This window comes from Antechinus flavipes, chromosome 4 (genome assembly GCF_016432865.1).
Source record: "Antechinus flavipes isolate AdamAnt ecotype Samford, QLD, Australia chromosome 4, AdamAnt_v2, whole genome shotgun sequence".
Lineage (NCBI taxonomy): Eukaryota > Metazoa > Chordata > Mammalia > Dasyuromorphia > Dasyuridae > Antechinus > Antechinus flavipes.
In genome coordinates, this window is record NC_067401.1 from 419,718,029 (window position 1) to 419,734,236 (window position 16,208).

A 16,208-nucleotide genomic window follows, 5' to 3' on the forward strand; every position below is an offset into this window, starting at 1 on the left:
AAACATATATAATACTTCTTATAACTGCTCTCTCCATCCTACCCCCAAGCACTGATCTCACCTTTCATATAGAACTCCACTAATGGGAGGCAGCCAGTGAATGGTGAGGGAATCTTGGGTCTGTCCAATGACCATTGGTGGAATAGGAATCGGGGTGGGTCTTTTGCTGTCACTCCATTGCTGATACACCAGATCCAAATAGCAGTGCATGCGGGCTACTTGGTTTGGAGTGAAGTGATCAGTGCAGTCATCATCTGTGAATGAAATATGAAAAGGAGACAAAGAAAATAAGCTGGGAAAGATAAGTACTGCTACATAATGTTAAGCAGGCAATCATTTCTAAATTATTCCACTAAAGAAAGATAAAATTCAAAAGCCCCCATGCTCAGAAATTGGACTGAACGGATTGTTAAATGTTCAAGAGGCCACACGATGGCAGTGTTTCAGCACATGGTTTTTCCACGTGTGACCAGTTGTGATGCTGAAGAAACCTTACTGCTTGCCCAGAAACTCTGACAGGGCAAGGGAGGGATGCCCCAAGAACTTGAGATAAGAAATAAATCCCAATGTTACTGATAGAAGAAGAAAGTGTATTACTTTAGTGAATTTTCTGTTATAGTTCATGAGAATTATTACTATAATTGAAACATTTCCTCTACTACAAAATTCTTTGTTTCCCCACCTGCAGTACAATTTCCTGGGGTTTATCCTAGAGGTGCAAGTCATGAGTCCACCCTCCTTCTGTCAATTGTAAAGACTTGTTGGCTGGAGGGATGAGTAGGATTTATTAAGTGGATGATTTGGCAATATGGCATTATATGAGAAAATTATTTCTGGCTCACAAAGGTGATCAGATCACCATCTTTATCTGTAGAACTCCTTGATTATAATGCCATCTCCAGTGTCTGGTTGAAGTATTTTTGGAAAGAATAAAATAAGACCCAACAAAAATGACAAGAGAAGCATTCCTGGTTTTTTGTTAGGTTTTTTTATTATTATTATTTTTGTTCTATTTTGTTTTGATGTTCCTTAAAAAAAAGACCCCTGAAACTCACAAGAAAATGTCTCCCTTCCATTTATTTCTACAGAAGACTTTCCAGGCAAATTTTTCCCTACCCCAGAGATGACTATGGTCATCAGGAGGAATGCCTCAAGCCAGTTCTTAGTCTAAAACTATGGGTGCAAAGGAAGAATACTAAGAGGAAAGATGAGCTTGCTAGTTGGGTATGTTAGTGATTCCATGTGTTAAAATACTAGACCTAGAATCAGGAAGACCTAAGTAATGTGTGACCAGAGACATTATTAGCTGTGTGATTTTGGGCAAGTCATTTAACCTTTGCCTTCATTCACTGAAGAAAGAAATGGCAAACCCCTCCAATGACTTTGCCAAGAAAATCCCAAGAAAACCAATATGATCCATAAGATCAGGAAGAATCAGATATGATGCAACATCAACAACATTCATGTTAAGGCAAATATGAGGCTGCAGTGTAGAAATGAGGTTTAGGTGGAAGAGAAACTAAAGAATACAGTTGACTTGAGAGTCGAATACCCAAATATAATCTCAGTTATACAAATTAATCTATCCTCAATGTATGCACTGGATTCCTTCCCTATTTCTGTCATTCTTAATCATTTAGGTTAACATCAGATATGTTCTCTTTGAATATGTTTCCATGTCCTAATCCATCAGTGCTTTCTCCTTCCTCAAATTATTTTGCATTTATTTATCTGTGTACATTTAATGTCTTTTGGTAGAATATGTATAGATAACATTTAGAACAACATCTTGCATCCAGTAAGAGTTAAATAAGTGTTGGTTGAACTGACTTCCCTGTGATCTTGAGATAGTAGAAGTTTTGTGCTTATAAATAAATAATAAACAAACAAATAAATAAGAGGGTCTTCAACTAATATTGCAAAATATGCATCTGATACATAGATGAACTTTAAAATAAAAATTTTAAATGCATTTAAAGACACCAAGTCTTGATCTAAATAGAATCTCCATTTCTTCCTTAGTGAATTGTAAAAAAAAAACAAAACAAAAACAAAAAGGACATTCATTAAGTACAAGGAAAATCTCTAACACCTTTAAATATCATCGAGTTTGTTTTAGACTTGATGCCTAAAGAGTATGAAAAATATTTAATACCTTGCACACAATAGGCAGTTAATTAGTGATTACCAATTGAAGACCATGGAATCACTATATCTCGAAACATGGGGGAGACCTCAAAAGGTCCTAGCTTAACAAATTTGAATAGACAGATATTTATTTTATTCTCTTTTTTACAAGATTCGCAGGAATAAATTTTTCGATTTCCCCTTGAAATTAATCTTGCATCACTCCAGTAGTATTTTGAGTCCTTTAAGGACATTCAGACATTTAGACAAACAATATGTTCATGAAAGAAAACAGAGATGGCAATGTATTGGTCATTTTCTATTACCTGTATAGCTCATGTAGTTGTTGAATGGTGTTCCAGAGAAGTGGTTTTGGCCACAGGTGTCATTAGTAGGTTCTGGGTCCTGACACAGCTTACTTTTGGGGGTGGGAGCTGTGTCAGCACAAAGGTCTCCTGTGTCCATGGTTGGTGTAGTCTCCCTGCAGGGATCATCACAAGATTCCCTTTCACTGACTCCTTTGAAGACATGGTACAGCCCCAAAACATGTCCCACTTCATGGATCATGATGTTGGTATGGCCAGGCATGCCATAATAGGTTGGGTTGAGTACCACACCACCTGCAAGAGAAGGCATGTGATACACTTTGAAAGAACAAGCAACCAGTTCCTTCCCTACTCCAGTGCAAAATATTTCCTGATGAACTTTGGTAGCTAAATCTTAGCCTCCACAAAGATAGACTTTTTGTGAATCCCAGTGAGAGTAGTGGGGAGGTAGCTGAATGTTACAGGCAACATAGTGTTGTATGTAGAGTCAGGGAGACTTGAATTCAAATCCTACATGAGACACTTATTAGTTTGCATGTGGATGTCACTTAACTTCGTTTGCCTCAGTTTTCTCAGCTGTAAAATGAGACTGATAACAGTTACCAGGTTTTTTGAGGATAAAATGAGACCCTATTTGTAAAGAGCTTAATTCAATTTATAGCACATAGTAAGTATTTCATGAATGCTTGTTTCTTTCCTTCCGTGTGACCCTGAACACGTTGTCTAATCTCTCTGTATAAAAATTTCCTCACCTGTAAAATGAAAAGGTTGGATCTGAAGGTTCCTAAAGTTCTTTCCAGCTCTAAATCTAGTATAGTTTAACCTGTTGCTCACCTTCCTTCTCCAGAGACCACTAATAATTTTAAAAATACTAATCATTGATGGTGCCAGTGTCAAAACAAAAAAGGAAAGGTAAATATTTCTAAATGTCTCAATGCCTGTCCATTTGTTCCTTCAATAACCAAATCTTCCTTCTCCATCCACCACTTTGAGCACTTTTAAGAATTCAAACAATTCCAATTTTGTCTTGGAACAGCTAGGTGGTGCAATGGATAGAATATTGGGAATGAAGTAAGGAAGACTTCCTGAGTTCAAAGCTGAACTGAGACACTTACTAACTCATTAGATGTAAGTTAAGGATAACTCAAGGCAAATCATTTAATTTTGTTTACCTGAGTGTCCATATCCCTATCCCTAATATGAATTGGAAAAGGATATGGCAAACCACATATCCAGTATATTTGCTGAATAAACAAACAAGGTCATCCAGAGTCATATATGATGAAAACAACTAAACAAGTAACTTTCTCATTCAATTCTCAATTTTAAAAAAAAATCTTCATCTTCTAGATGGAAAGTTGAAGTTCCTTGAAAGCAGGAAGATTTCAATCAATATCTTGAGTAGTGTCTATCACTCCCTTTTTCCAATATCATGCTCACAGACATCATCATTATCACATTCCATAAACAATTAGACTTTCAGCACTTCTAACAACAATTTCAAAATGTGTCTTAGGAGAGCCAGATTCAGAGACCAGATGGTTCTCTCCAAGTTTCATTTAGCAAGTCTTATTTTAAGTGCCATGTGTCACTATATATCTGCCTTTCTCTCTGTCTCTTTTCTCCATTATTAGGAAGCAGTTCAAACCTGGAAGACAAGTGGTTCTTCACTTTAAAGAAGATCCACCCATTTCCAACAGATTGGGGCTTGCCTCACCATACAGCACATAGGACTATTGATTTATACCTGAAAGAGTCATCAAGTTCAACTGCTTCTTATAACAGATGAAAAAAATGAGGTCCAGAAATGCTAGTTATTTACTCAGGATGTTGTAAATAATGGAGCAGAGCTTTAACTTCAACTTATTTATATGAAAGGGGGGAAGGTTATCTCTTCTCCCAATGAGCTGACCTAAGCATCAGAGTAATTAAATACTGAATGTTTCTATAGCTACAACTGTTATCAACAAAAAGTCATGTGTATTGAAAGTAAATAATCACTTCACACAACAGCATCCCTACACACATTTACTATTTCCTCTCCTCTTCTCTATTCTCTTCTTTCTCCAATCTCTGTCTCTCTGTCTCTGTCTACCTTCCCCCCTTTCATATAAATACATATAGATCTAAATATATTTTCATATACATGTGTATGCATGAACACATTTGTGTGTGTGTGTATAAAACCCCATTCTTTATCTCATAACATAATCAATAAAAATCAATCTCCATCTGCTTTTACAGGTTAATGATTCCAAAAGTCTAATCTCCCTCACAATCTCTCTTCCTTTCTGTGTATGCTTAAAATTATAAAACCTGAAGTGTTAAAAAGTAGTGAGTTCATTACTAAAGGAACACGCATTCAGTTATAAACATATGAGAGCACATTCATAAACATATACACATGGAAGGAGGGATAAAACAGGAAAAGCACATTCATAGCTCAGAAAAATTTTAAAGTTATAATAAAAACAAAGTTTAAAAAAACAGTCTTTCAAGCCAAAAACAAGTCTGAATGAGGCAACAAGAGCTGTTGCCCAAAAAATTAAAAAGAGGAATGCATGCAAAAACTTAAAAAGGAAAAAAAAAATGAGAAAGCTCTAAACAATGATAATAAATAATAAATGAATACTAAAACCCCAGAAAAAGACGATTCTATTGGCCCTTCCATCTGTTGAACCAATCATTTCACTTATACTGCTGATATTCTCAAATGGAATATTTCTATCTTTAAGGAAGAATCTGAAAATTTCTTTCTAAGAACAAAGGTACAGATACACACACACACACACACACACACACACAAAAAGCTGGTAGAGAAAATGTTTGTCAAACTCTAATTTTTCCCTCGAGGAGGATGTCCTCCAAAAAACATATTTTTCACATTAATTATTCAATCAATTTAAGATGACCCTATGAAACTCCTATTTCTTCACCATAATCACTAAAGATATTGTTCTTCCCCTTTAGGAGAATGCAGTCCAGATTTTCTACTATCTAGTACCCTTTCATTCTGCTGAAGGTAAACTTGAATGAGCTCAGAATTTCAATGGGCCTTGGCATCCTGTAGTTGTGTATTGAGTCTTGTTAAACAAATGAGCAAATTTAAGAGCACTGAGTAGACCACAATCTTTTGATCTTCCCTACTGTTAATTCTGAAATAACCATCATTGAATTCAAGAAATACAGTTAGGACTGATCCTAATTCATTTGTACATGTATTTATCAATTGAACTAAATTGAACAAATGTTGTTAAGCATCAGTCAGGCATTGAGTTAGGTGCTAGGTATGTAAAGATAAAGAAGCAGGATTGTCCCTGTACTGGGACATACATATAATACAACATGCATATAAAATGCAACACAGTTAAAGAGGGGGAATAGGTCATGATGAAATGAAATGAAATAGGAACTATCATAAATGAAAAGAACCCTGATCAGAAAAGGCATCATGAAGGAAATAGCATCTGACAAACAATAACTATTCTGAAAAATTGAGCTGAAGTATATTCTAGGCTTGTAAAAATGCCTGAAAGTAGGATTTAGAAAGTGTTTGGCCTAGTGGCTGGAACTTAAAATGAAAGAGAAGTAACATGAAATCAGGTTGGAAAAGATACATAGGAACTAGAATGTATAAGATATTAAAAGTTTAGAGGAAATAGAAAGCCACTGAAAGTTTTTGAACAAGAAAGTGTCCCGTGCAGATGTCTCTCTTAATTTTATTTCATTGACAATTGTCAGCAATGGATAAGAGTGGAGAGAGATGAACCAATGAGAGAAATTAGAAGGCTATTACCACAGTATAGGAGGAATGTAATCATGCTGAATTAGTGGGGGAGGAAAGGGACACAAATTCAAAAGGTGCTATATAGGTGGAAACAATTACTGTTGGCCACTGATTAGGCTTGGAAATAGAGAAAGAGGGAAGAATAAAGGATAGTTCCCATGAGCCTAAGAGACTGGGAGGATTGTGATAACCTAAACTGAAATAGAAAATTTGGAAAAGGAATAGATCACATAACATTGAGTATAATTTGCCAATAGGACAATCAAGTAGAGATATCCAGCAAGCGGTGGGAAATAGGGGCCTAGAGTCCAGAAAAAAAGATTAGAGTTGACTTTAGTGAGTTAGGAATTATTTGCACAAGCATAACATTTAAACAACTCATTCAAAAATCTTTTGATTACCTACTATACATAAAGATCAATGCTGAGCATTAGGGGAAATGCAAAGAATACAAAGAATAATGACAGTCATTGCTTTCCTGAAACTGACAGAGTTCTATAGAGAAATAATATACAGAAATAAGTAGAAAAAGATACTTGATAGTATGAGACATGGAGAGAGTATAAATAATGTTGTAGAAATTCAAATGAGGGAATGATTCCTTGATACACCATATGAATAAGAAAGCACCAAGCTCCCCTTGATGAGTTGAAATCAACAATCCCAATTATACTACCTCTTATTTTAATGAAAAAACCTGTCAGATTTCATCACTGACAAACTACCAATTATCTTCAGAATATCAGGAAGAATGGAAGATGTAGCACAGAACAGAAAAGGATAAAGATTTGCTTATTTTTCCCCCAAAAAGAAAGAATATAGTCTCCAAGTACCTAGTCCAATGAGTCTAACTTCAATTTCTAGAAAATTGGAGAATATATTATTATAAAAGAAATTAATAAGGAACATCACACAAAGAAAGCAGTTGTTGCTAAAATGAATATGACTCAGCTCTAATACCAGAATAATGTCATTTCTTTTTATAAGGCTGCTGAACTGGTAGACCAAGAAAATGCTATATATATAGAGGTAGACTATGTGTTTCATGAGAGAAAACTTTTTCTAAGATAGTAGATATAGAGCAAAGTGAGATCAGAAAGGCCTCTTCACTTTATCATATCATCTTCTTTACTTTATCAGTAAGAAAACTGAAACCCAGAGAACTAAAGTGATTTGCCCAGTCCTACACAAGCAACATGTGGTAGAATTCGGATTCTTGCTAAATTTCTTAGGCTTTAATTCCCGTTTTTTCCATTGAACCACTGTAGAGAATGATTATAAAGGATGTAATGAAAATGGAAGGCAGATGGGAAGTGATTAAGAGAATATGGAAGAACAACTTAAAGAACCAATGTGGCCAGGAATCAAGACAGTTAGGAAAATCCATTATCATTGCTGATTTCTTCAGTTAATTCCCTTGCTTCCCTTATTTATCCAATGATGTGAGTCCCTAGAATATTTGCTATATCAAGGAAGGTGGAATAGAGGGAGAGTTGATGCCAGTGGGAAGATGGAAAAAAAGTTATTATGATGTTGGTACCCTGGGTGTGGAGTGCATAACAGCCTGGAATGCAAAACTAGGCTAGTAGGGTAGTTAAATATGAGGTAAGTAGAAACATGAGATACAAATTACAATTCCAAAAGAGCAAGAATATCTTTTTTCAGCATCTCTTGTACTAGTAGAGCAGTCAAGATCACCTGCTATTCTTTTGAGTTTTACCTATATTATTTAACTTTTTTTTGCCACCACTTGAAAAAAGTCACAGATGGAATGCTTTTATGATTTGCAAAATGAAGCAAAGGTTTGAGTGATAACTAGCATTTTGGATGACATAATCGAGATCCGAAAAACAAAACAAAACAAAACAAAAAGTCAAGATACAATGAAAGAATTAATGTATCCCTTCTCTTTTCATTAGAAATAAACTAGTAGATCAATGATAAGCTTTTTTATATCAGAAACTGAGTGAAAAGGCCTTGCTAGGAAGGTAGACATGAACACTATTTTTACCAATATTCTTTATCCACTGTGAAACAATCAATCAGCATGTATTTATTAAGGGTTTTTATGAGGCAGCTCTTATGTGAGGCATTGCGGATATAAATACAGAAATGAGACAGCCTTTGTCTTAGAGAAGCTTATGTTCTTATCAGAGTTGTCTTAGATTAGGGACCATTTTTCATTTTTCTCCCTATGTACCCTGGAAGGAAAAGGGCAAGCTAAAGCTATTAAGAGAGGTCTGCCATAATAGTAAAATCTTGATGACAATAATAATAACTATCATCGACATTGCAAAGAACTTCCCATATATTATCTCACTTAAACCATATAACAAATCTGTGAAAGTGAGTTCTCTCAGTATTCTCTCTATTTAAGAGATGAAGACACTGAACTTTATAGAGATTTAATGACTTGTTCTAAATCAACCAGTTAGTGCAAGTGTCCAAAGATGAATATAAAGCCAGGTCTCTCTACTTGCAAGTCCAATGTGACAAAAGATGTCCCCACCAGCCCTAAGCTGTTTTGTAAAGTTATTGCCTTCAGTTGTTGCCTATATACAAAGGCATCCCTGGGAAAAGGAAAGAAATCTAAAAATAGAGAAGAAAATTTGGACACCAGGACTGACAGAACAGGTGGAAAAAATAGAGACAGAGCCCCAAACCTCATCTCTTGCAATGTTTTATTTTTCTGGGAAAAGTCCAATGTTTTACATTTATCCTAACTGAATTCCATCTTAGTAGATTTGATGGAATGGTCTGTGTTGTCAAGATCTTTTTGAACTTTTAACTATTATCTACTTCCAGTTTTTGGTTATCTGCAGACTTAATGAACATGCCATCTATAATTTTATCCAAGTCCCTGATACAAATTTTATAAAACACAAGGGTAAGTACAAGATAACTTCACTGGAAACCTTCTGCCATATTAACATTAAATCATTAAAAACTGTACATCAAATTTAACCATCCAACTAATTCTACCTAACTATTCAAAAAGCACTTTATAAGTACACATTTATGTATCAATCTCTAAGTTTGGTATTAGTAATCTAAGGACAAAAAATACAAATAAAAGAAAAAAATTTGCTTTCAAGAAGCTAATATGCTTTGGGAAGCATATATGTACACAAAATTAAACACAAAATACATGCAAAGTAAATAAAAAGAATTTCGACCTATGCCATTATTTCCTGATCCTGAATCAGTGGGGCTATCCTTAGTACTGAGTAGCCTATCCTTCCTTTTCTCTTGATCTGAAGCTGCCAGAAATATCTGTGTGTGCAGGGACAGACTGGCATTCTAAGTGATGCTCTTATTCAATTACCCACTCTTACCCTCACTCATAACTTTGTCCAGAAAAAGAACCAGAAGCAAGGTCAGTTGATAGAATTCAGCTAAGAAATAGTAGATGGGATATGCTGTTACAGAGTTACCATCATGTGCTCATTGGTGAGCTGGTGAGCAGCACAAAACATGACCCAGGCTGACAGTAACATAAAGATCCCTCAAGCCATCCTTCTGTAAGCCACAATGAAGTGCAACAGCTAGGGGAGATCCAAGATAATGTCACCACTAGCACAAACCTCCTCATCTCTTTGAATCTCTACCCACCTCCCACTCACTGCTTCATGCCAAATACTCTTTACTCACTACATATCTATTGTCCTTTCTCGAGTTTTATCCCAACTCTTTCCTCTCTGCACCAAGGATAATTTAGTACCTTGTCATGGAGATTTCTTTCATCTATACTACATATATCTTGTCTGTACCTAGTTACTTACATGTTATCCCCTCCATTCAAATGTAAGCATCTTGAGGAAAGAGGGAATGCATACATGGTCTTTTCTTCTCCCTCTTCCTCTTTTTCTCCCTCTCCTTCTCCTTCTCCCTTTCCCTCAATTTCTCTTTCTCTTCTCTCTCTCTCTCTCTCTCTCTCTCTCTTTCTGTCTCTCTCTGTTACTCTGTCTCTGTCTCTGTCTTTCTCTTTCTTTCTCTTTTTCTCTCTCTGTGTATCTCTCTCAATCTTTTTTCTGTCTCTCTTTCTGTGTGTCTCTCTCTGTCTCTCTCTCTCTCTTTCTGTGTGTGTGTGTCTCTCTGTCTCTCTTTCCTTTCTCTCTCCCTCTCCCACTTTCCTTCTCCGTCTCCCTCTCTCTCTTCTGGCAATGTCCTTTATATTTCCCAATTTAAAATTTAAGCAAGTAACTGGAAGTGATTACTCAGGCACCTGTGAACCAAACCTTGACTTTCATTTTATGGACATATCATATTCAACCTTAAAAGTTTTAAAATGTCATTATGAAATTGTTTAAAAGTAATTTTAGCTAGTAGTCTCCAAAATTTTCTCTGCCCAAATTTTCATGACAGGTGGATTTAGGAGGCAGTGTTTTTCTTTTCTCCTTCTTTCTCTCACTTCTGCCATTTTGGCCTGCTTCTGAAATAACTGGGAAAAGTGAGTCTCTATACTGCCATCCCTGTGGGAGTTCAGCTGCCTGCTATGTAGAAGAATCAAGGAGCAATGAGGTGGCACAGTGGGTAGAGTGCCAGCGCTGAAGTCAGAGGGACCTGAGTTCAAATCGGGCCTCAGATACTTAACACGCCCTAGCTGTGTAACTCTGGACAAGTCACTTAATCCCAATTGCCTCAGGGGGAAAATCAAGTTTTTAGTATCTTTATCTTCCTTTCATCCCTTATCAAACAATTTTTTTCAGAACAATTTGAGAAAGGAATCATATCCTGAGAGAAAGCTCTTTTGATCAGTTATGTTCAATGACAATGGTATCTATGAAGTAAATGTTTCTTTTAGCCCTGCACTTGATAGCTTCCCCACTTATCCCCAACAATGGAAATGATCAACTCCAAAAGTGCTTCCAATAGTCTTACAAAACTTCCAAACTGCTCCCATTTCTTTTGGCCATGAAGCTCCAGGGAAACTTTTCATTATCCTTGGTACTTTCCAAGAAGAAAGGTAGGAATTGATAGATCACGAGACATGTAGAACAAGAGGTCCTATCAAGGCTTTGTTTTGTTTCATTTTTCAAGGTATAAACATTAAAAAGTAAGGACCTGTATGTGTTGCAAAATTATGAAGAACATGCTTGAGCCCAAAGAAGTGATAGAAGAAGATAACTCCACCGTGTGTGTGTGTGTGTGTGTGTGTGTGTGTGTGTGTGTGTGTGGCTGTGTGAAGTTAGAATAACCCACCAGTGTGGAAGCTTATACAGTGCATCTGATTTTTTTTTCAATACATTAATCACTTGTGATGATTTTTTTTTCATCTTTTTTTTTAATCTTTGTTATAAGGAATATCCTCTCAGAAAATAGAGTGACGGATATAAGGAAAAAATAAATGATATTTTAAAGCATAAATAAAATCTATTTTTAAAAAGAAATGATACTTGGTCAAAATTTTTCAAGCTGGTAAAACGCTTGGTAGATAAAACATTAGAAGTGTAGGATATTATCGTTCTGTGAAACAGAGTTGCTTATATTAAGCTACCAACATCAATGCTAAAAACAAAACAAAACAAAAAAAATTACTTCACAGGTATCACTTCCAATGGATATAACTGACAAAAAAAGAGCATTTGCTTGCAATTGTATTCAGGACATTTTTGAATGATAAAATATAGGCTAAATACTAGCACATAGTCAATGATAGAAGATGAATGACATCAGCCTTGGCACATAGAAGATTAAAGCCACCAATAAGTCGTAGGGAAAATGATAGACATATTGTACGATGTTAATTGGAATGAAAAGACTGTGTGTGAAAAGAAAAGAACACTAGATAGGAAGAAAGCTACAGAACAGGAGACATGAAGAAATAACACTTGGTCTAGAATCTTCTCTTCTTCACACTGGAGCCAAACTGGCCTCCTTTATGGATATCTTACTTTGATACCCCACTTTCCTTCTCTATTCTTTCCATTTGCTATCACTCAACCCTTAAAACATATTTCCTTCCTTACTTTCCCTTTCAGAATCTTTAATTTCCTTTAGAATTCAGCTCAAGATGGATGGTGCTCTCTTCAACAATGAGATGATTCAGAGTAGCTCCAATGATCTTGTGATGAAGAGAGCCATCTACACCCAGAAAGAAGACTGTGGGAACTGAGTGTGGTATACAACACAGTATTTTCATTATTTTTGTTGTTGTTTGCTAACATGTATTTTCTTTCTCATTTTTTTCTGATTTAATTTGATTTTTTCTTGTGCAGCAAAATAATTTTACAAATTTGTATGCCTGTATTGGGTTTATCTATTTCTACCATGTTTAACATATATTGGACCACTTGCCATTTAGGGGAAGGGGTGGGAGAAGGGAGGGGGGAGTTGGAACACAAGGTTTTGCAAAGATTAATGTTGAAGAATCGTCCATGCATATGTTTTGAAAAATGAAAAAAAAAAACTTAAAAAAGAAAGAAGAATTCAATTCACGAGCTTTATGTGTGTGTCTTTCCTGCTTGCCCAAGCTAATAGTTTTCTCTCCACCTCATCACTCCCATTGTTGCCTTGTATTCATTATACACACCCGCACAGATATGTGTGTGTGTGTGTATAGACACGCACAAATAATTTTACAGTTGCATATTATCTCCCCATTTGAAAATAAGTTCCTTGAGGACAGAGCTTCTTTCACTTCTGCCTTTAAATTCCCAGTGGCTAGCACAGTTCCTGGCACATATTGCAGTTTAGCTAGTTTCAGTCACATTGAGTCTTTATAATTCATTTTTTTGTTTGTTTTTTGGAAAAGATACTGAAATGACTTGCTCCTTCCTTTTCTAGATCATTTTATAGATGAGGAAACTAAGACAAAAGAGTTAAGTGCTTATCCAGGTCACATAACTAATAAATGTTTTAAATGGAAGATAAGACTTCCTGACTCTAGGCGTAGCCTTCTATCCACTGGACCATTCAATTGCCCAGCTTGGCTCATAGTAGCACTCAATAAATAATCCACTAGATTGTTATCTCCTTAAAGAAATAAATTTTTGCATGTTTTATAACATGTAGTAGATGTTTAATAAATATTTAATAATTTGATTTAATTTTTGATTGGCATGTGGAAAATGTCAATGCTGATGACAAGAACTTTGCAAACTTTAAAGAATTGTGCTTTATTTAGATGTAGAGCTCATGCACTTAGCCTATACTAGTACAGGAAGAAATAAGGATGTCACTGTGACACCTGATCCAGTTCTCTTACTGCTTTTTCAATTTCTGTCAGCTCAATCTGTCTCTGGTCTCAGTTATTAGAAAGAGATAGTACCATCTGGAAAAGGGCCCTTCTCACAAATCACATTGATTTATTTGATAGGGGTTGTTCAGCACCTGGACAGCAATTATAGTAGTTCAAGCTTACTCATCAACACTATTCAGTGCCACAAATACAGAATTAAATCAGTCTAATTATTCTGGAGAACAATTTGAAATTATGCTTTAAAAGTTGTTCATTTGTCTTTGACCTTTTAACAGAAATATTACTGTTAATAACATTGTCCAAGGAAGTCAAAGACTGAAAGAAATTATTGCATATACAAAAATATTCATAGTAGCACTCTTTGTGTTAGCAAAGAACTGGAAACAAAGTAGATATCCATTGCTTAGTGGATGGCTAAACAAACTGTGGCTCATGAATGTTAACGGCTCTCAGTGCAACTAAAGAAATAATGAACTGGAAGAATTCATAGAAGCAGGGAAAGACAGATGAACTGATGCACAGTTAAGGAAGTAGAATCAGAAAAGATTTATGCACAATGATTACAACAATATAGATTGAGAAACACATACACACACACACAAATGAAACACAATGCGGTGTAGTGATAATGATCAAGTTTACTCCCAGAGAAGAAATGAGAAATGTATATCCCTCTTGGTTTGTATCAATAGATGTTGGAATCTTTACAAACTGCTAACTCATTAGAGTAAAACATCTCCTTGTAAGATCAGATCAATAATCTATCAACTCTAATGAGTTAGCAGTTTGTAAAGATTCCAACAAATAGGGGATTGTAAATCTATATCTTTGCACATACTTTCATGTGTTTGATTTAAATTGTTTAACTTTTGTTTTTCTCTTTCTTTTTAGTTATCAGGAAGAGTTTACCAGGTAGAAAAGAAGAGAGAAGTATATTTTAAAATGAAGATGATATGAAATGGAAGAATTTATTAAGCCTCAACTATATGCTGGGCATTGCACTATTTTACAAATATTATCTCATTTGATCCACACAATTATATCACCTCCATTGTATAGTCAAGGAAACCCAGGTAGACAGAGTTTTGGTTTCTTGCCCAGGGTCATACTTTTAGCAAGCAAATATCATGGTATCATTTTATTTTAAAATACACTCTGTTCACAGGATATTTACAACCCTTCCTTTGTAGAATACTCTTCTGGAACTAGGGATAATAGCCTTGTCCATTTGGGGGTATAACTAGAAGAAACTAAACTTTTTAGGATTGGGGCCAGTTTGTCTAATTTGTATTAGACATTACCCCATGTCTTTTCAAGAAATCAGGTCTGATTTCATGATTAGAAAATTGAGAGAGGCCCAAAGAGCCCATAATGGAGGACAGAGATCCTTTGCTAGATCCCTATCAGTACTCTAATATGAATTTTCATTTTATATTTACGTATCTTCATAGGAAATAAGATGCTATAATGGTATAGTTTCAACCTTAAACAATGTGGCTAAGACACAAGAGCCCATGCTAGATTACATGAATTAGTTGTATCAGTTGAGAGATATTTGGAACTGAAAGAAAGAAATTTCTAATGGGGAATTTCAAAAAGAGATTGTGTAAGGATCTTCAGAACTATTTGGCAGCCACCTTGCTCCTAACAATCTAGCATATGTTAACAACACTGTCCAATTTTCTTCATCCATCATCTGTTAGAAGTATAATCAAAGCTTTGAAACTATAGAAATTGTGGAGATCATTTACTCCAACACTATTTTACAGATGAGGAACTTAGGGCCAGAGAAGGTTAAATGATTTTCCTGTTGCCACACAAGAAGTAAGTATTATGGCAGCACTGAATTATTAATCCAAGTTTTCTGGCTCTAACTCCTGAATTCTTTTCACTATACTGCCAAGTACTGATGCATATGGACTTTCAGGGAGACTCTCTCCAAGTCCTGTTATCACGAATCTACCATAGAGTTAACTCTCCCAAGTATATTTATATTATTAGATGGTTTTTTTTTTCTACATATTGACCAGTTTTGCTGATTTTGTTTCTCTTCTTCCTTTTTTTTTTTATTTTTAAGAACAGAGAAAGAATTCAAACCTAGTTCTTTTAACCACAAAGCGAGGGGTGTTAGTTAGCACTATATCATATTGTCACCCTAGAGTAGCATAATTTCTTAGTTTAGCACAAACCAACAGAAAAAAAAAAAGTGTTGATTTAAGACTCAGACAACCACGTCTTTCACTTACTACTTGTGGGACCTAAGTCAAATCATCTAATCTCTTTGGGCCTTTTTTTCTTCCTCCATAGTACAATGGCATAAAATGACATGTCCTCTAAATTATCTTCTGGGTCTAAAAATATGATTTTATTAATTTTGATCAGAGCAATACTTGTTTAATATACATTAAGCTGGCACTTTAAGAGAGTGTGGAGGCCCTTTGGCTTCTTTGCTAGTTGAGACATAAAAGGCCCAGCACAAGGAAATTTAATAAGTTTTTTTAACTAACATTTCTACTAGCCGCTGGAGGGGTGTGTGTGTGTGTGTGTGTGTGTGTGTGTGTGTAAGAATATATATTTGTATGTATATGTGTTTATGTATTTGAGGTATAATGTGTATATATACATATATGTGTGTATGTATTTGTATGTATATACTATGTTTACTTATTGTATCCACCAAGTAAAATGTAAACTCCTTGGAGACAAGAATTGTTTTGCTTTTTTGCTTTCCCTTTTTTTTTAAAGTAGAGAGCCTAACTCATTACAG

At 35.3% G+C, this 16,208-nt stretch overlaps 1 protein-coding gene across 1 annotated transcript in view; it reads right to left on the reverse strand.

Moving 5' to 3' along the window:
- Positions 1–16,208, reverse strand: part of PAPPA2 (pappalysin 2) — a 385,692-nt gene that overhangs the window by 236,480 nt on the left and 133,004 nt on the right. Inside the window, exons 4-5 of the mRNA XM_051998898.1 lie at positions 2,454–2,747; positions 62–254 (exon numbers count right to left, since the gene is read on the reverse strand). Of these exons, the coding sequence (XP_051854858.1) occupies positions 62–254; positions 2,454–2,747 (487 nt within the window). The remainder of the gene's footprint in view (positions 1–61; positions 255–2,453; positions 2,748–16,208) is intronic.